This window comes from Sphaerodactylus townsendi, linkage group LG11, assembly GCF_021028975.2.
Source record: "Sphaerodactylus townsendi isolate TG3544 linkage group LG11, MPM_Stown_v2.3, whole genome shotgun sequence".
Classification (NCBI taxonomy): Eukaryota; Metazoa; Chordata; class Lepidosauria; order Squamata; family Sphaerodactylidae; genus Sphaerodactylus; species Sphaerodactylus townsendi.
Genome location: NC_059435.1, coordinates 77,622,151 through 77,642,585, shown reverse-complemented (window position 1 = coordinate 77,642,585; position 20,435 = coordinate 77,622,151). Strand labels below are relative to the sequence as shown.

Genomic DNA, 20,435 nt, shown 5'->3' with positions numbered 1-20,435 from the left:
CCTCTTCAGTGCCTGCTTTACAAGGGCCCATTTCTGGCAGAGACGGGAGATGATGAGGGCTGATTCATGAGGGCTGCCCGTCCTGCGGTCTCCACTCTCTGGGGGCCTCTGGCCTGGGTGGGCTGGAATGGGACACGTAGCAGAGGGAGGGGCTTCTTCTCAGGGAGACTGGGCAAAATCTAGGCTTGGGCACCTGCCCGATTGCTGTGCAAACTGGGCCACTGAAAGTGCATCTTCTGGGTCGGTCCTTCATGCCCCCTGCTGGAAGAAAGTGCCCTCTTCCTCTCCCTGCCAAAGGACCAAGGGAAGTTCCTCTCCAGGCCAGCCCCAGCAAGGCCGTTCCTCCGGCCACGCCTCCTGCACACCTTTTTGGGGAACAAAAAAATTATTCCAGTCCTCTCATGCCCACCTTTCCCCCCCCCCCCAGATGACCAGGTTCTCAAGGCCAAAATAAGCACTCAAACACTGAGGTGATGGAAATGTAGCAAAACACACGTGATGTCCCAATAAACAGACCACTGCTTCCAAAGTCCCAGATCTGTTTCAGGATTTGTGTGTGGGGCAGCGAGGGTGCTCCAAAGACCCTCTTGAAAGGTTCCAACTTACACACTTCACAACCGGCTATTCTTCCTGAGTTCTCCAGAGAGGTTCTTCCAAGAGGCCTGGACAGCCACAACCAACTTCAGCGAGCAGCTACTGGCAGAGTAGACCCCCTGAGAGGGGGAACGGCTGGCCACCGGCGCTTGGTGAGAGGGGGGGCCTTCAAAAGAGTGGGGCGGGCCCTGATCCCCCACAGAGGCGAGGCTTCCCCCAACTATGGCTGGCATGGAGCCAGGAGCAGCAGTGGCGTAGGAGGTTAAGAGCTTGTGTATCTAATCTGGAGGAACCGGGTTTGATTCCCGGCTCTGCCACTGGAGCTGTGGAGGCTTCTCTGGGGAATTCAGATTAGCCTGTGCACTCCCACACACGCCACCTGGGTGACCTTGGGCTAGTCACAGTTCTTCAGAGCTTTCTCAGCCCCACCTACCTCACAGGGTGTTTGTTGTGAGGGGGGAAGGGCAAGGAGATTGTCAGCCCCTTTGAGTCTCCTGCAGGAGAGAAAGGGGGGATATAAATCCAAACTCTTCTTCTTCTTATCCTGCAGAGTTTGCTGAGGGGCTTGGTGGGTTCTGTTCAGGCTAACAACACACCTTGAGGCAGCCCCGCCTGAGAAGGATGGAGATGCCCGCTCTGCTCCCCTGTGCCTGGTCTTTTATTTATATAGTTTATTTCTTCAATTTGTATCCCACTCCCCTGACATGCAGGCTCAGAGCAGCTTCCAACGTGTTCAATAAAAACAGACACGAGACGTTACGAAGCCTAAAAATCCAATCAGGATGGAATAATTTTAACAGAAAACCATTCCCTCCGACCCCTCCTGCACAAACTCACCAGGATCAAGAGGGGAGGGGAGCGCAGCCTGGCAGAACAGCTCCATCTTGCGGGCTCTGCAGAACTGAGCTAAACCCCGCAGGGCCCCGGTCTCATCAGACAGAGCGTCCCACTAAGCCGGGGCCAGAGCCGAAAAGACTCTGGCTCTAGTCGAGGACAGCCAGGCACTTTTAAGGCCAGGGATCCCCGAGAGATTGTTATTGGCAGAGCCTCTTTGGGGGACATAAATGGCTTCTGGTGATCCTGTTACCCCCTTTGCTGCCCTTCCACCTCCGCAACAGAGAGCGGAAGACCATGGACCACTGGAGGGGGACCAGGTTAAAACTTCTCAGGTGGCCCCTGGGCCAGGCAAGGGAGCTCTTGGGCTGTGTGCACGTTCCCAGTTGTTTGGCTGTAGCTGGCTGCCAGAACTGTAGTCCCCACCTGTCAGTCCCCAGCCAGCCAGAGGGACGTGACCCTCACAGAAATGAATGTGAAGAGTTGACTGGCACCGAACGTAGCAATGGGTACCAGCCCGTCTCTCTCCAGCATTCAGATCTCCCACTTGGTGGGAGCAGCAGTGGCGTAGGAGGTTAAGAGCTCATGTATCTAATCTGGAGGAACCAGGTTTGATTCTCCGCTCTGCCGTCTGAGCTGTGGAGGCTTATCTGGGGAATTCAGATTAGCCTGTACACTCCCACACATGCCAGCTGGGTGACCTTGGGCTAGTCACAGCTTCTCGGAGCTCTCTCAGCCCCACCCACCTCACAGGGTGTTTGTTGTGAGGGGGGAAGGGCAAGGAGGTTGTCAGCCCCTTTGAGTCTCCTGCAGGAGAGAAAGGGGGGATATAAATCCAAACTCTTCTTCCTCTTCTTGGTTACTGGACTGATTTTGACTGCCAAAGACAAGACCGAAATACCTGAAGATCCACCTGAACTTGCTTGTTCTCTGAGGTCACCTTCCCTGTGGCCCCCTGAACCCCCCCCCCTCCAGCCCTTCGAAAGCCACAGGAACTCAGGTGGTCGAAAGGTGCCAGTTAATTGCGCAGCTGTTTTACCTCTGCTGGGATCAAGGTGCCGATAAGGGCTGTTTGCCTGGCCTCCGGCTTCCACCTACCCCAGAGGGATCCAGTAGGCCAGGGTTGGAAGCAGGATGCGTCCATAACTTTGGTTCAGGGGAGCTTGGCTCATTGTGCCGGGCCTTGTGCGGTGAGCATCCCTACCTTTCTAAAGATAGCTTTGAGGCATGTGAAATCGATACTCTAAGCTGAGGAGGGTGGCTCCCTCCCACATTTTCGTGCGCGCCTCTTCCTGCTTCCCTTCCCATGCTATAGGTCGGTGCTGGCGCAACAAAGATCCTCTTCGTCTTTCGTCAGAGTTCTCCCCAACTACTTGAGAGGCTTGTTCAAAAGGCAGAAGAGCCGCCAGCCGCCAGGCAGAGTGGTTAAGAGCGGAAGACTCTAATCTGGTGAATGGGGTTTGTCTCCCCACTCCTCCGTGTGAAGCCTGCTGGGTGTTCTTGGGCCAGTCACAGTTCTCTCCAAATTCTGTCAGCCCCGCCTGCCTCACCAGGTGTCTGTTGTGCGGAGAGGAAGGGAAAGAAGAAGAGTTTGGATTTCTATCCCCCCTTTCTCTCCTGCAGGAGACTCAAAGGGGCTGACAATCTCCTTGCCCTTCCCCCCTCACAACAAACACCCTGTGAGGTAGGTGGGGCTGAGAGAGCTCCCAGAAGCTGTGACTAGCCCAAGGTCACCCAGCTGGCATGTGTGGGAGTGCACAGGCTAATCTGAATTCCCCAGAGAAGCCTCCACAGCTCAGGCAGCAGAGCTGGGAATCAAACCCGGTTCCTCCAGATCAGAGTGCACCTGCTCTTAACCTCCTACACCACTGCTGCGTTTGTCAGCCTCTTTGAGACTCTTTAAGGGAGAGAAAAGCAGGGAATAAATCCAAACTCTTCTTCATCTGTACCTGATCTTCAGGTAACAAAGATCAGTCCCATAAGGAAAATGGCTGTCTTGGAGGGGGGGGGGGGCGCTCTCTGGCATTGCCCGCCGCCAAGACACCTCCTCTCGCCTCCTCGGTCTCCACCTCCAAAATCTGCAGTTCCTTCCCTACCTGGAGCTGAAAACCCTGTGGGGCCAGCAGGCAGCTCTGAATCCTGGTGGAGGAATTCCCCGTAGGAGCCCCGGAGCCCTGTCTGGCTCTCCTGTTTGGGTCACATCCCAAGTCCAGCTGTGACGCAGCAGGTGCCTCGGGCAAGACACCGGTGTCTCCCACCTGCGGCCTCACTGTAGCTTCCCAAGGCCCTAGCTGGAGACCTGCCCCCCACTGGCCCCTGGCCTCCCTGCACGGCAGGCCCTTTGCCTTCGAAGGAGCCACTCTCCCGAACTCTCTGCACGAAGCGGACGGAGGCCCAAAGCAGGGGAGAGTGTTGCCCGCAGCTTGTGACTGCTGTGAGGGGCAGCCCGCAAGATAAGGGGGACCCTCTGGCTCATTCGGCAGGGTAAGAAGTGAGGCTGCCAACCCCCAGGGGGTGGCTGGAGCTCTCTTGGGATGACAAAGGGTCTCCAGGAAGTGAAGATCAGTTCACCGGCAGAAAATGGCCGCTTTCGAAGGTAGCCTCTATGGCATTATAGTAGCGCACTGGAGTCGCTCCCCTACCCAAACCCCGCCCTCCCAAGGCTCCACCTCCAAGGTCCCCAGGAATTTCCCAATCCAGAGCTGGCAACCTTAGTGAGAAACCCTGTGCCCCCCCCCCCACGGCATTTGCTGGAGCATTCAAAGCCCCCCCCCCTCCTCAGTGCTCCCAGCGTCATCCCAGACCAGTGATGGTGACCCTATGGCATGGGTGCCAGAGGTGGCGCTCAGAGCCCTTTCTGTGGGCACGCACACACAGAGTTCATCATGTGGGAGTGGGATGGAAAATCACCCCCCCACACACATATGCACACACATATCTAGGCTAGCCTGGGCACGATCCTTTACCTAGGAGTAAGCTCAGTTGCTGGTAACGGGGCTTGCTTCTGAGTAAACCCTCCTAGGGTCGTGATTCACCCATTCGAAGTGTTGTATGGTTGCTTCACCAAGCTTACTCCTGAGTAATGGGCACCTCGGATCCAGCTGTATTTTCTAAACTAAAACCTCAGTATTCAGGTTAAATTGCGGTGTTGGCACTTTGCGATAAATAAGTGGGTTTTAGGTTGTAATTTGGGCACTCGGTCTTGAAAAGGTTCGCCATCACTGTCCCAGACCCTCGATGGAGCCTTCCTGTCATGCCCAGCAAGGGCAAGGCGCGCGGGGGATGGGGGGTGGGGGTTGGATCACTGCAAGGGCAACCACTGAAAGCCCAGAGTGTGGCTGGGGGGGATCCTGTTTCCATGAGCTCATCCATAATAGAGGACACATCCGTAATAGGTGCCCGCTGACTCCATGGGGGTGGGCCAGGGAAGGGGAGGCAGCAGCTTCAGGGAAAGGGCGTTGATGCCCATGCGCAGACGACCCCTGTCAGCAGTCAGAGTATGGAGCGGCACATGAACGGCATCTCCCCCACCCCCACGATTTTGGTCCTGCCGGACTTAGAAGCTCCTCCGCTCCTTTTTGGGTGCTCCAAGATTTGGGCCTGCCACAGAAACTTAGGCTGGGCTACCTCGAGGGATCGTGGACGTTGCGTGTAAATGAAAAGGGAGAGCAAAATGTTCTAAAACTGCTTTGAGTGCCAACTGGGGAGAAAAGTGGGAGGAAGAAGAAGAAGAAGAGTTTGGATTTATATCCCCCCTTTCTCTCCTGCAGGAGACTCAAAGGGGCTGACAATCTCCTTGCCCTTCCCCCCTCACAACAAACACCCTGTGAGGTGGGTGGGGCTGAGAGAGCTCCGAGAAGCTGTGACTAGCCCAAGGTCACCCAGCTGGCGGGTGTGGGAGTGTACAGGCTAATCTGAATTCCCCAGATCAGCCTCCACAGCTCAGGCGGCAGAGCGGGGAATCAAACCCGGTTCCTCCAGGTTAGATACATGAGCTCTTAACCTCCTACGCCACTGCTGGGTTGCCAGGAAAGCAAATGAAGGCAAACGCCCAAGGAGGGGGGGTCGCAGGCTCAAGCAGCGGCTTCTGGTGGGACACTGTTTCACACTTGCTGTCCAAGGAGGGTTTGCGGAAGAGGGAAACGGCCTTGGCCTGCTGCCCGTGTGGCTGGTAAGGACCAGTGGGAGGGGCTTGCAGGTTTTATTAACCCCCCCCCCACACCCAATTTGAGTTCAGCTCTGAACCCCATGTCTTGTTTCACAGTGGCTAGTGAAGAAAGAGGCAAGAGGAAAACTGGTTGGCAGGACGGACGAGAACGAGAGGTTTGACAAAGCCCCCACAGGAAGTTGTTGGAGGAATCTGTCCAAGGCCCACTGCCCACAGCGGGCGCATCAAAGGACTGCACGGGGTGTGCCGAACGGCTGATTCTTGGCAGAACTGAAAAACAGAACCGCCACCACCACCACCACCACAATCCCAGCCCTGAGTGTGCCAAAGAGAGGCGGATCAGCCCAGGAGCACACTCAGGGAACTCCTGGAAGGCTAGGAAGAAGCCAAGCCCTGGGGGGCAGAGCCACAGCTTCTAGCTTTGCCCACCCCCATGCCCCCATGCCCCCATGCTGCCAGGTTGAAGCTGAGCAGTCTACCTGGCAGCCAGTGATGGTGCAGGAGGAAGACATGCAGGGGAGGGGCCGCGGCTCACAGAAGAGCAACTGCCTGCATGCAGAAGGTCCAAAGCGCAGCCTCACCAGTTAAAAAGAATGGCCGGCATGTAGGTGCTGCGCTTAAGACCCGAAGGTCGATTCCGCACCTGCGTTATCGACCTAAGTTCGAGCTGCGTTCAACCTCAGTGCTCCGCACAACCACTGGGATCGACGTGGTTTTGTATCAGCTTCGCCCCGTGTAACGGTCAAATTTCCGACTCCAGTTGGGAACTGCTACTTTCTCAGGGAACCAGCTCGAACTCGGCTCGATTCCAGTAAAGTGTGGAATCTCTGGTGCCAGGAGTCCCCCATTCAGCCAATCACAGCTGAGTGTTTTGGGCATGCATACAGCTGGCCAATCAAAAAACGCCACCTTCATCCCTCCATTCCTGTGGCAGTTTTTTTTATAACGTGTGTGGGGATAGATGGAACATGGCTGTAGAACAATAGCCAATCGGAACGGAGCGGCAAAGAGGCACAGGATGATTCCACCCTCCGAGCTGGGATCAAGCCGGTTGCAGTGGGGAACAACATTGTCTTCGACCTAGGTCAGTACCCTTCTCAGGGAACTGGGTCGAACCTATTTTACTCGTGTGCGGAATCGCCCGGAGGGTCTACTGCTCTGACCCTCGGCCTGTCGGCTCCCCCTGTGCTTTTCAGCGTCCGTGACAACTGAGTTGCCACCACCATGCAGATGACCGCTCCATTTCCCCAACAGATCCCAGGGAGGCTGTGGAAAAGGGTAAACTGGTGCCTGAAGGCAGTTTTGAGATGGGTGAGGGCGAGCAAGTTGAAACTGAATCCCAGCAAAATAGGTGCTGCTGAGGAAGGAAGCCTGCCCCCAGAAACTGCCTCTCTCCCCTGCTCTGGTTGGGGACACACTCACCCTACAGGAGCAGGTTTCTCTTAGGTCTCTTGTTGGATAAACACATGGCAGTGGGAGACGGCGTGCCCAGAGGTGGGATCCAGCAGGTTCTCACAGGTTCCCGAGAGTGGGTTACTAATTATTTGTGTGTGCCGGGAGGGGGTTACTAATGGGTGATTTTGCCGCGTGATTTTGGCCTTAGTTACGCCCCTCCTCTCAGCAGTAGCGTGCAGAACTTGAAGCAGTCTAGCAGGAGGTGCACCGGCATGCGTGGCAGCCTGCGTGCATTCGTTTCCCGCCCAAGGACCGGCGCAGCAGCTGCGTTCTTGCCGCAGCCCCGCCCAGGAATGCCCGGCCACGCCCCCGTCGTGCCACGCCCAGCCCCATTGGCACTACGCCACAGTTTGAATCCCACCACCATGGGAACCTGTTACTAAAATTTTTGGATCCCACCACTGGGGGTGCCTTTCAGCCGCTTCAGCTGGTCAGCTAGCTGTGGATGTTCCTGCGTATAAAAAAATCTTGCCTCCATGTTTACATGCCCTGGTAATATCTGGATCAGACCACTGTAATATGCTCTACATGGGGCTGCCCTTGAAGACTGTCTGGAATATACAGTTGGTACTGCGGTGGCCAGAGGATGGGGTCGTAGGGACTATCTCACTCCACTCTTGTTCCACCTACACTGGCTCCCCATATACAGAATCCATATGAACCTATCTATACACTCTGCTCAGTCTGGGAGTCGCCATCTGAAGCTAGGTGTGTGACAACTTGAGAAAGGGCCTTTTCAGTTGTGGCACCAAAACGTTGGTCCCACTTCCCCATGGAGGTTCGTCTGGCGCCCTCTACCGGTGTCTTCCACCAGCTGGAGAAGATTTTTTGTTTTGGGTGCTGTGTGGTTTCCGGGCTGTCTGGCCGTGTTCTAGCAGCATTCTCTCCTGACATTTCGCCTGCATCTGTGGCTGAGGCATCTTCAGAGGATATCTGAAGATGCCAGTCAGATCCTCTGAAGATGCCTCAGCCACAGATCCAGGCAAAACGTCAGGAGAGAATGCTGCTAGAACACGGCCAGACAGCCCGGAAACCACACAGCACCCAAGTGATTCCAGCCGTGAAAGCCTTCGACAATACATTTTTTGTTTTTTCTCACACACCACCAGTAACAGTTATTGGGCCTCCTCCTACTGGTGATGCCTTTCTAATTACATTTTATAATTTTAACTGTATTTTTAATTTTCAATGTATTCATGTTGTTTTTGTTCACTGCCTTTTTGACCCTGATTGAGTGGAAAGGTGGCATAAAAAATATTTTAGATAGGTATCTAAATAAAAGATGGTTGTGCCACACCCACCCAAAGAGTGGAATCCAGGCTGTGAGGGACACAAGGACGCCCAGCGGCCACAAGAGAAACGCAGCAAGGAAGACTCTATGGTGCATCTCGAATACACATCTCCTTATTTTTATTTTATTTCTTCCCCACCCTTTCCTGACCTAAACTGGGCTCACAGCTTCTGTGTCGCATATGCCTTGCAGCAGACTTAGTCTGTGAAAACCCCATCCAGGGGTAGGGAACCTGCGGCTCTCCAGATGTTCAGGAACTACAATTCCCATCAGCCTCTGTCAGCATGGCCAATCTATGATAGACGCTGGCATCTGCTCGGTGACCTCTGGGTGAACACGTTTTTGAGGGAAGCCATGTTGGTCTGCAGCAGAACAGTTAGATTTGAATCCAGTACCACCTTAGGGTGATCGGCTTGACTTAGCGCAGGGACTGCTGTTGGTGGGTTCAGTGAGGTCAAGGCGATCCAACTTCTGGCAACCGGATGAATCAGCAGCCTTGTTCAGGTCTCGCAGACGAAGGGCCGTGGCTTCCTTTATGGCACCATCCCATCTCACGCCGGGTCTTCCTCTTGTCCTGCTGCCCCTTCTCATGTAGCCACAGACGTCTGGCCAGGCCTCAGCGCAGCCATGTCAGGCTTGAGAGGAGCTCTTCCAGAACTTGCTTCTTTGTATTGTCGAAGGCTTTCACGGCCGGAATCACTGGGGTGCTGTGTGGTTTCCGGGCTGTGTGGCCGTGTTCTAGCAGCATTCTCTCCTGACGTTTCGCCTGCATCTGTGGCTGAGGCATCTTCAGAGGATCCTTCAGAGGAGCCACAGATGCAGGCGAAACGTCAGGAGAGAATGCTGCTAGAACACGGCCATGCAGCTGCTAGAACACGGCCATACAGCCCGTGCTTCTTTGTTTTTTGGCAGTCTCCAGTTCTCCATAAAACTCTCCTCCAACAGCACACTTCAAAGGGGTCTGCGTCCTTCCTGCCAGCTTTGTTCACTGTCCACCTTTCCCACCTGTCCCTAGTAGCAGGGCATAGTACGGCTTGAACTCACCTGATCTTGGCTGCCAGTGACACCTCTTTACACTCAAGGAGCTCCTCCTGCCCCTTCCCGGCCCAGCTCCCCTCCTGCCTCGGAGCAGATGAGGTTTCTCCCTGTGTTTCTCTTCAGCCCTTGTTCTGAACTTGTGAAAAGGCATCCTATAAATGACAGGTCCCCAGACTGCGTGAGGCGGAGCATTATGGTCTGGCCAGGCCGTTTTCACCACTCTCCGTCAGGACTGTGAACAGCTCCCTCTGTCAGCCACGGGCTGTGAGTTCTCCCTCTCTCTCCCCCCCCCACCCCTCACTCTTTGCTGTGCGTGTGGTCGTGGGCTTCCTCCCCCATGAGACTTCTCTCCTGCCATGCGGAGGCCACCCAGCACGGGGCACCCCTCCCCACACGCTCTTGCCAGCCTTGTGCGGTGCTACCCGACTGCAGGGACCATCCGGAGCCGCCGCCCCCCCCCCCCCCCCCCAGCTCAGGCCTTCTGGAGATGGTTGAGCAGTCACCCGAATGCTAGTGGCTGAATTCAAGAGGGCCTCCTTTGGCCTTCAGCTGCTGAAGAAGAGCTTGGATTTCTATCCCCCCCCCTTTCTCTCTTGTAAGAGACTCAAAGGGGCCGACAATCTCCTTTCCCTTCCCCCCCCACAACAAACACCCTCTGAGGTGGGGAGGGGGGGGCTGAGAGGGTTCTGAGAGAACTGTGACGAGCCCAAGGTCACCCAGCTGGCGTGTGTGGGAGTGCACAAGCTAATCTGGTTCACCAGATAAGCCTCCACGGCTCAAGCGGCAGAGCAGGGAATCAAACCTGGTCCCCCAGATGAGAGTGCACCTGCTCTTAACCACTACACCACACTGGGGGTTCCTACTGTCAGCTGCTGGACCCCACCAGAGGACTTGGTGGAGGGAGGGGGCTGGGCTAGTGGCTTCTGAGGACCCTTATCAGAGGCAGAGAAGGGGGGGCTTTACTGTACCGGGTGCCCTGCCCTCCCCCCCCCATCGTGAGAATGTCCTGCCCTCTCGCCTGGGATGGGAGAAACACCCCCCCTTCTCCCCGCTGCTGACCCTCAGCTTGACTCACCTGCTCTGGGGTCGAGACTGGGGGAAAGGAGCCTTTAGTCAGTGGGGAGGGGGGTATAAGCCCGGGTGGGGGTCAGGGTTGCCAGCTCCATTTGGGGACATTTCTGGGGACTGGGGGGTGGGCAAGGAGTCCACCGGGCCATTTCCTCCACTGACCTCTGCGTCCCTTCAAGCCTGGCGCTCTGGGCATGTGCAGAGTGCTTCTCCGCCTGCCCGCCCCGCGGGGGTCTCGGGGGACGTGGGCCCTGGTTGCAGGAGGGGGCGGGAGTGGCGAGCGGGCCGGGGGGCCGTCTTGGGAGCGCGTCTGTGCGCGGCTGCGGACGGAGGGCGGGCGGGGAAGGCGGGAGGGCGGGGCTCGGCGGCGGCGGCGGCGGCGGCGGGCGGGCGGGCGGGCGGGAGGCAGCAAGGATGGGGCGCCCGCCGGCCCTGCTGGCCCTCTTGGCGCTGCTGGCCGCGGGTAGGTGGCGCCCGCAATGCGGTGGGGGGAGGTGGGGGGAGGCACCGCGGCCGGGGACCCCCCCCCCCGGGCCCAAAGCGGGAGGGGTGGGCGATGCGCTTCTGCGGGAGGGAGGGGAGGGGAGGGGAGGGGAGGGGGGATTTCCCCCCAAATCGAGGGGCGGGGGGAGGGGAGACGCGAAACCGGGGCTCGGGGAGGAGGGGGGGGTCGTCTCCCCAGTCCATTCCCTCCCTCCCCCACCCCTCCCCCTGATTTTTCCCGGACTGAAGACCCTTGCAAGATGGACCTGGGAGGGTTGGGTGGACGAGCGGTTGGCATGCCAGACACGTGTTCCCGCATCCACACGCCCTCTCCTGCCACCCCCCCCCCCGGCGCTGCCGTTCGCGAAGGGGGCCTGGAGAGGGGGCGTGGGTGGGGGGCTGGGAAGCGACCCCCTCACCGCTCCCCCAGGGGGCAGATTAATTGCGGCCGGGGGCGGGGGGGGGCTGCTTGGCCGGCCCCGGTTGGGGGCTGAACAGGAGACTGAAGCTGGGGGTGGGAGAAGGAGACATCTCATTTGCCCGATGTCGCGTTCAGACGTGCCCGTGTGGAGATCCCCGGGTCAGGAGGGGTCTGAATGGCCCACGGGGGATGGGCACGTGCCCCCTCCCAGAAACTTTCCGGGGGGGCATTAGGAGGGTGGACGTCCTCGGGTGCGGCCGCTTCGCAGGGCTGTGGCTGATTTGCCAAATCGGATGAATGGAGCTGTCAGGAGCCCCCCAACCCCAACCCTTCCCCCCCTCCCCCCCAAAACCCCGAATTTCTGTCCTGGGTTGGGCTTTGTCTGATTGGCATCTGCAGCCGAATCAAAGGGAGAGCCCCCCCCCCTGTTGCTGGGCAAGACCACCCCGGCCCCGGGCAGAGATGCCGACTCCTGCCAAGAGGGTTGGGTGCCCGCAGGCAGAGCTGCCTGGCACGGGGAGGAAGTTTGCCAGCCCCTGCCCAGCCCCCCCTCACTACAACCCGCCACCTCCCCCCCCCCCCCGCGCGCCGGTGATTAATTCTGCTCTACTCGCTCGGAATGAGGGGGCAGCAAGGCGGTGAATCAGAGCGCCAGGATGGGTGGGCAGGAGCCGGGCGCTATTTTTGCCATCGTCGCTGTGGCAGTGGGAAATCCCGCTTGGTTTGAAATTCCGCCAGGCTTGTCCATGGGGGGAGAGGGGGAGCCTTGGCCCGAGGGGAGTGGGCCCTGGACGCCCCCACCTGCCAGCGCGTGGCCCAGATCCCAGCGCTAAGCCCTTCCTTATCTGTTTTCCAGCCTCGGAGCAGCATCCAAGACCCTTCAATGCCACCAGCCACGTCCCAGAGGCCGCCTGGAAGGGGGGCAGCAGCCAACAGCAGCAGCAGGCGACCGGGAGCAGAGAGGCCGCTGGTGGGGAGGAGCATCCAGCCCCCCAGAGGAATGTTCCTGGGGCAAAGGAATCCCACCGCCCCCCACCTGCTGCCCTCCCAGGGGGCGGAGAGGTTGCTGCTGCTGGTGACCCAGCTGGCGGCAGCCCCCCTGGGACGGGCATCTCGGTGAGGTACTTTTCTGGTGAGAGCGGCCCTGAGACAAATCAGACGGAGGTGACCCTTTGCTTGGGCTGCCCGGGCGGGAGGGGTCAGCCGCAGGACCCTCTGCTGGGTGACCTCCGGGGGCCGATGGAAGCGCTCTCCAGCATAACCAGTTTCGCCCTGCCAGTCCAGGAACAAGATGGCGCCCAGAAGTTGTCTGAGAGGAGAGAATTGCCAGGGGGGGCGTCTCCCCTCCCTGGAAGCCAAGAAGAGGCGGGAAGTGGAGACCAGCATGCCACGGCCCCCCCAAGTGAGGGAACAGTGCCCAAGGGGCCTGAATGGACCGCTGCCCCCACCGCCCTGCAGTTTGCCACAGAGACGAGTTCGCCCGCAGGCCAAGACTTCAGTTACGATGCAGACGAGAGAGAGATTCTGCTCGACACCGGTGGGGGGGTGGCCGTGCTGCCCTCCCCCACTCTGAGCGGCCCTGTCCAGGCGGCAGAGGAGGGTGTCGCGGGGCAAGACTCGGCCCAAAAGGAGGAGCCTCTTGAGTTGTGGGTGGATTCGGCGAGCAGCTCACCCGCGAAGGACGCTCAAGGCCACCTCGACCTGGCCTGGCTCAACACAGAAGCGCCCCGGTTGGCTGCCACGCCTCCCGTCCAGGATGTCCAGACCCCGAAGCCGTCTCCGGACCCCTCCGCCTCAGAGATCATCGACACTGGGTACCTCCTGACCCCTCTTTGTCTTGCGGACAGCAGGTGGGAGACTGATGCAGGTTGCACCAAGAGGAAACCTTCCGATGACAAAGGGATGTCGTGGTCTCTTCACGACCTCTACGACGACTTCACGCCCTTTGACGAGTCGGATTTCTACCCCACCACTTCCTTCTACATTGACGGGGAAGAGGAGGACCTGGACGAGCCCGAGGATGACGAGGAAGAGGAAGACGGGGGAGGGGGGTTGGCTCGGGATCTGGAGGATGAGAATGACTACCGGATCCCCACCCCGGGGATGCCGAAAATCCAGACCGCGGTCCGGGAAGTGGAATCCACCAGCCGGCGCTACGTTGTCCCGCCGCTGCAGACTTTCGTGGCCCATGGGGGTCTTGGTGCGGCCACTCCTAGGCCCCGGCCAGCCGAAAGCGGCAAGGACCAGAGCCTGTCTGGCGGTGGTGAGAATGGCACCGACTGCCGGAGCGGCTACGTCCGGCACAACAACTCCTGCAAATCGGTGTGCGACATCTTCCCCAGCTACTGCCACAACGGGGGACAGTGCTACATGGTGGAGAATTTAGGCGCCTTCTGCCGGTGAGCTGATGCAGACGGTCAGGGTGGGAATGGTGAGAGAGAGACGTGGTGCAAACGTGGCCTTAGATCTAGGGCAGTGGTGGCGAACCTATGGCACAGGTGCCAGAGGTGGCACTCAGAGCCCTCTCTGTGGGCACGCACGCACAGAGTTCTTCATGTGGGGGAGCGGAAAATCACACACACACCCCACACACACATATCTAGGCTGGCCTTGCTTCTGAGTAAACCCTCCTAGGGCCGTGATTCACTCATTCGAAGTATTGCACAGTTGCATCACCAAGCTTACTCCCGAGTAACGCGCCCCTCGGAGCAAACCGGTTTTTCTAAACTAAAACCTCAGCATTCAGGTTAAATTGCCATGTTGGCCCTTTGCGATAAATAAGTGGGTTTTGGGTTGCAATTTGGGCACTCGGTCTTGAAAAGGTTCGCCATCACTGATCTAGGGGTTGGGGGGTGAGGTGGCCGTTCTTGAGCTAGAGTGGCTTACTGGTCCAGAGTGGCCGACTCTAACCTGGAGAAGCAGGTACAATTCCCCACTCCTCCATATTAGCAGTGGACTCTAATCTGGAGAGCTGGATTTGCTTCTCCACTCCTCCACACAAAGCCTGCTGGGTGACCTTGGGCCAGTCACAGTTCTCTCTAAACTCTCTCAGCCCCACCTGCCTCACAGGGTGACCGTGGCGGGAGGCGGGAAGGGAATGTAATTTGCTTTAAGAAATAAGAACATAAGAACTTGCCTGCTGGATCAGACCAGAGTCCATCTAGTCCAGCACTCTGCTACTTGCAGTGGCCCACCAGGTGCCTTTGGGAGCTCACATGCAGGATGTGAAAGCAATGGCCTTCTACTGCTGCTGTTGCTCTCGATCACCTGGTCTGCTAAGGCATTTGCAATCTGAGATCAAGGAGGATCAAGATTGGTAGCCATAGATCGACTTCTCCTCCATCCAGTCTGTGTCCAAGCCCCTTTTAAAGCTATCCAGGTGAGTGGCCATCACCACCTCCTGTGGCAGCATATTCCAAACACCAATCACACGTTGCGTGAAGAAGTGTTTCCTTTTATTAGTCCTAATTCTTCCCCCCAGCATTTTCAATGAATGCCCCCTGGTTTTAGTATTGTGAGAAAGAGAGAAAAATTTCTCTCTGTCAACATTTTCTACCCCATGCTTTGAGACTCCTTAAGGTAGAGGAAAGCGGTGCATAAAAACCAACTCTTCTTCTCCTTGACCAACGACAGAAATGCACTCTGTATCTGATCAGGTGACCTTTACTACAGTGGTGGGAAATGCTGTTGAGGTGCAGCCGACTTATGCCTCTGCAGCAGGGTTTTCAAGGCGAGAGATGTGCAAGGTGGTTTGCCCTGGCCTGCCTCTGCACAACAACCCCGGACTTCCTGGGTGGTCTCCCATCCCAGTACAAACCAGAACTGGCCCTGCTGAGCTTCTGAGCCCTGACCGGCTTGGTCTAGCCCTGGGCCAGCCGGGACAGGGCGTGCTTTCCTCTGCTGCTAGATAATAGTATTATTTGTCTGTGTCTTCAAAGAACGAAGTGCGAAGAGGCGGGGCTAAAGGGGGCGGGGCGGGGCTAGGGGAGCAGCGGACCCTCCGGGAGGGGTGTTTTCTGCAGCTAGTGATTTGCGACAGTCACATTTCTCCCTCCAGAGCAGCAGAGGGTCGCTGAGTGTCGTGAAGGTCGGAGGGTCCACTGCAGCCGTGGCAGAAGAGGCCCTTCCAAGAGCAAAGGAACCTCCCTCCCTTTCCAGAATGGATCTGGGCCGTTGCCTGCTGGCTGCCCCTTTGCTCTGGAGGAACGGAGGAGGAGGGCGGCGGAGGCAGGAGCATTGTGTCCAAGGTTAGGGCAGACCTGACCCTGACGTGGAGGATCCTTTGGCAGGGTTGGCACATCCACCAGGCCCACACAGACGGTTGCCCAGGGCTCCGGGGTGGGGCAGGGCACCAAAAGAGGCTCCGTTCAGAGTAACCCTTTGTAACCCTGTGTTCTTGGGTTGTTTTCCTGCTGAAAATCACCACCACTGGGGAAAATGCACAGCGGGGGCACATTGTAGCGGACTCGAGATTTGGACCTGGATCCGGTTGCTCGTATTGAAGCCTCTCCTTCCATCCACTACACCACGCTCCCCCCCCCCCAATGAATCAGTGCAAAGGGGAGAACAGGCTTACCAGAATGTAAGAATCCCCCCGGCCACCCTTGTGTTCTCTTCTACTTGGCCACTCTCCCCGTCCCCAGTCATATTTCTCTTGGGGACATTCCTCTCTCCTTGGAATCGGACGAAAGGAGCTCCGACTTTGGAAACTCCTCGGCAAATTCTGCTGGTCTCTCAGGGCCTCTTGGACTCCTCGTATCTGGTCGTCCTCCCAAGTTCCGTTCCTGCACTTGCTGATCCTTTTTAAGCTGCTTCTTTTCTGTTGCAAATATTTACCCCTCTCCCCGCAACACAGGCACACACCACCTTCCCACCGTGGGCAGAGTTGCCCAGAGGCCACATCCAGCTCTTGAGCTGCTGAACAGTTTGCCAGGAGCATGCCCCTCCCCGGGCTGCAAACGACACTTTGGAGCAGCAGTGGCGTAGGAGGTGAAGAGCTCGTGTATCTAATCTGGAGGAACCGGGTTTGATTCCCCACTCTGCCGCCTCAGCTGTGGAGGCTTCTCTGGGGAATTCCAATTAGCCTGTGCACTCCCACGCACGCCAGCTGGGTGACCTTGGGCTAGTCACAGCTTCTCAGAGCTCTCTCAGCCCCACCTACCTCACAGGGTGTTTGTTGTGAGGGGGGAAGGGCAAGGAGATTGTAAGCCCCTTTGAGTCTCCTGCAGGAGAGAAAGGGGGGATATAAATCCAAACTCCTCCTCCTCTTCTTCCTCCTCCTCTTCTTCCTCCTCCTCTTCTTCCTCTTCTTCTTCTTCTTCCTCTTCTTCTTCCTCTTCTTCCTCTTCTTCTTCCTCTTCTTCCTCTTCCTCTTCCTCCTCCTCTTCTTCTTCTTCTTCTTCTTCTTCTTCTTCTTCTTCTTCTTCTTCTTCTTCTTCTTCTTCTTCTTCTTCTTCTTCTTCTTCTTCTTCTTCTTCTTCTTCTTCTTCTTCTTCTTCGGGGGCCAAGTGCCATTCAGAACAGCGGAGTGGGAGAGTGGACCACTCCTGGGTGGGTGCCCACTTGCAGGGCTCCAGTTTGGATTCTGGCTCTTTGTGCTTCCAGCGTAACCTGTCCTCATAATCCTCTGCGTTCCAGAGCCCAGGATCAGAGGACGCCCTTGGGCCACTGAGCCAAGCCTCTTGTGCTGCAAGGATGGCCAGGAGGACACATGGAAGGGGCTGGGGGGGGGGGCTCAGTGCTTGGGCACCTCTTTGGCACAGAGAAGGTCCCATGTTGGATCTCTGGCAGCCTCTCCCTGTGAAAAGAACCAGGCTGTACATGGTGAGAAAGACCTCCTCCACCTGGGACCTTGAAGGGAAGATGCCTGTCTGAGCAGACAGTACTGACCTTGATGGACCATAAGAACATAAGAACTAGCCTGCTGGATCAGACCAGAGTCCATCTAGTCCAGCTCTTTGCTACTCGCAGTGGCCCACCAGGTGCCTTTGGGAGCTCACGTGCAGGATGTGAAAGCAATGGCCTTCTGCTGCTGCTGCTTCCGATCACCTGGTCTGCTCAGGCATTTGCAATCTCAGATCAAGGAGGATCAAGATTGGTAGCCATAGATCGACTTCTCCTCCATAAATCTGTCCAAGCCCCTTTTAAAGCTATCTGGGTGAGTGGCCATCACCACCTCCTGTGGCAGCATATTCCAAACACCAATCACACGTTGCGTGAAGAAGTGTTTCCTTTTATTAGTCCTAATTCTTCCCCCCAGCATTTTCAATGGATGCCTCCTGGTTCTAGTATTGTGAGAAAGAGAGAAAAATGTCTCTCTGTCCACATTTTCTACCCCGTGCATAATTTTATAGACTTCAATCCTATCCCCCCTCAGACGTCTCCTCTCCAAACTAAAGAGTCCCAAACGTTGCAGCCTCTCCTCATAGGGAAGGTGCTCCAGTCCCTCAATCATCCTCGTTGCCCTTCTCTGCACTTTTCCCATCTTTTCGATATCCTTTTTGCGATGTGGCGACCAGAACTGAACACAAAGAGGTCAGGTTCAGTAGGAAGCAGCTTCTGGTGTTCCTGAGGCTGGGCAGGAAGCCCTCCTCAGTCCCAGCTGCAGTGCGGAGTCCCTGAAGAACCCGTGAAAAGGAGTCCTTCACACGGTGCAGAATTTGACCTCAGAGCTCCTGGCTGCAGAATGTGGGGGCTGACACCGGTTTGGTTGGCTCTAAAGGGGCATTAGACATATTCATGGAGACCCATCAAGGGCTACTAACCGCAGCAGCTGAAGGAAACCCCCATATTCAGTAGCAGTGTACCTGTGATTGCCAGATACGGGGCTCCAGTCCAAAGGGGAGGGTGGCTGTTGCTCTGATGCCCTCTTTCTGGGCACGGGGACTGGCACTGTTGGGAGCAGAGGAGTGGAATCCGTGCACCTTTGATTGGATCTGGTTGGGCACTTCCTCTGTGGTTCCTGGTTCTCACCTGGCCCCAGGGAGTGCCCCTCACTGAGCTTTGTGTCCCCCTTCTGCGCCTGATATCATTTGGGGCAGCAAAGGGTTCTTCTGCCCTCCGCCTCGTGCTCAGAAGTGCCCCAGCGCAAGAGAAGGAACCCTCAGGGGGCCACGCCTGTGCTTCTGGCAGGGTTACCAATCTCCAGATGTAGCCTGGGGTTCTCCCAAATTACTGTGAATATGCAGGCAAAAGGAATTTGGTTCCCACGGAGGAAGAAGAAGAAGAAGAGGAGTTTGGATTTGTATCCCCCCTTTCGATCCTGCAGGAGACTCAAAGGGGCTGACAATCTCCTTGCCCTTCCCCCCTCACAACAAACACCCTGTGAGGTGGGTGGGGCTGACAGAGCTCTGAGAAGCTGTGACTAGCCCAAGGTCACCCAGCTGGCGTGTGTGGGAGTGCACAGGCTAATCTGAATTCCCCAGATCAGCCTCCACAGCTCAGGCGGCAGAGCTGGGAATCAAACCCGATTCCTCCAGATTAGATACACGAGCTCTTCACCTCCTCCGCCACTGCTGCAGCCTCTTCAGAAGGTGGGCGCTCTGGGCTTCACGTCCCTGTTGAGAGCTCTCGTGCCCCAATTCTGCCCCACCCACTCCTACAGCTCCAAGGATTTCCCCAGCTGGACTTGGCAACCCTTGTTCCTAGATGGCTGGCCTTTTGGCGGGGTGGATGCCCACTGGCGCCACCCACTGCTTGCCACGTGTTAATCCATGTTGCCGCGTCCTCCCCAGGACGCTGACAAAACCAGTGTTTACCAGACAAGTCTCCTCCTGCCTCTTCCGACCTGTGTCGGGGGCGCCACGCAGAGCCCGGTCCGTAGCCTGGAAGCAGCTGGAGAAGGCCGGCTTCCTGAGAGCTGGGCCGGCAAGGAAGGACGGGTGGCCTCCCCCACCCCCCAGCCCCCACCCCCCAGCTCTGTGGCTGCTCGGCGGAGCTGGAATTAGGTCAGAGCTGCCCTGACAAGACGCGCCGGTCGCTAATCAGCTCTGACAGGCGGTGGAGAGAGGAAGCTGCTCCGACCAGGGGTGGGCCGGGCCTGAGCTGTAGGGTGAGCCCTGAACTCGCAGCCCCCTGCCAGTAATCTGTGGTATTCCCTGTGGGAAGTTTACGGTGTGAACCTGGCTAACCAGCAGATAGGGGGCGGCAGTATTGGGGAGATGAGATTAAATCTCTGCTCTTCTGCCCCTCGGAGAGTCCTGGGCTGAATCGAGCCTTTCATGCATTTGTGGATTTATATTCCCGCTCTTCTGTTCATTCGGGACTCAAAGCGGGTTTCAGAACGTCTGTCATTCTTCATTCTGAAGCAGGCGAGGCTGAGCAGGGGCTGATGGGAATTGTAGTCCATGAACATCTGGGGAGCCACAGGTTGCAGACAGTGGTGGGATCCAAAAATTTTAGTAACAGGTTCCCATGGTGGTGGGATTCAAACTGTGGCATAGCGCCAATGGGGCTGGGCGGGGCACAACCGGGGCGTGGCCAGGCATTACGGGGGCGGGGCATTCCTGGGCGGGGCTGTGGCAAGGACGCAGCCGCTGCGCCGGTCCTTGGGCGGGAAACGAATGCACGCAGGCGCAGGCTGCCACGCATGGCGGTGCACCTCCTGCTAGACTGCTTCAAGTTCTGTGCGCTACTGCTGAGAGGAGGGGCGTGACTAAGGCAAAAATCACGTGGCAAAATCCCCAATTAGTAACCCCCTCTCAGCACACACAAATAGTTAGTAACCTACTCTCGGGAACCTGTGAGAACCTGCTGGATCCCACCTCTGATTGCAGACCCCTGCTCTACATGAATTATATAGAAAAGATCCCCCCACCCCAATTGTAACTTCTGACGTGCTACACTAACTTTTAATTGACACCTACAATATATGGAGGAAATCCTGGTATTATGTATGGTTAATCCTGCAGTATGTTGAAAGTTACTATTTCACAAAAAAATATTTTCTTCCTATTTAATTTATAAGAGAACATATTTTATATATGCACGGACGGACGGACAGACAGACAGTCCGGAACTGAGATGTGTTTAGTTTTTGATCACTGAGGCAGGCCATTTGGCTGAAACGCATTTGGACAGGGTTG

General features: G+C 57.0%; 1 protein-coding gene across 1 annotated transcript in view; it reads left to right on the top strand.

The window, feature by feature from the left end:
* Nucleotides 1-1,658: 1,658 nt before the first annotated feature.
* Nucleotides 1,659-20,435, top strand: part of CSPG5 (chondroitin sulfate proteoglycan 5) — a 36,875-nt gene continuing 18,098 nt past the window's right edge. The window contains exons 1-7 of the mRNA XM_048510525.1: nt 1,659-1,779; nt 3,765-3,912; nt 5,458-5,599; nt 5,693-5,837; nt 6,851-6,907; nt 10,651-10,911; nt 12,209-13,751. Of these exons, the coding sequence (XP_048366482.1) occupies nt 1,659-1,779; nt 3,765-3,912; nt 5,458-5,599; nt 5,693-5,837; nt 6,851-6,907; nt 10,651-10,911; nt 12,209-13,751 (2,417 nt within the window). The remainder of the gene's footprint in view (nt 1,780-3,764; nt 3,913-5,457; nt 5,600-5,692; nt 5,838-6,850; nt 6,908-10,650; nt 10,912-12,208; nt 13,752-20,435) is intronic.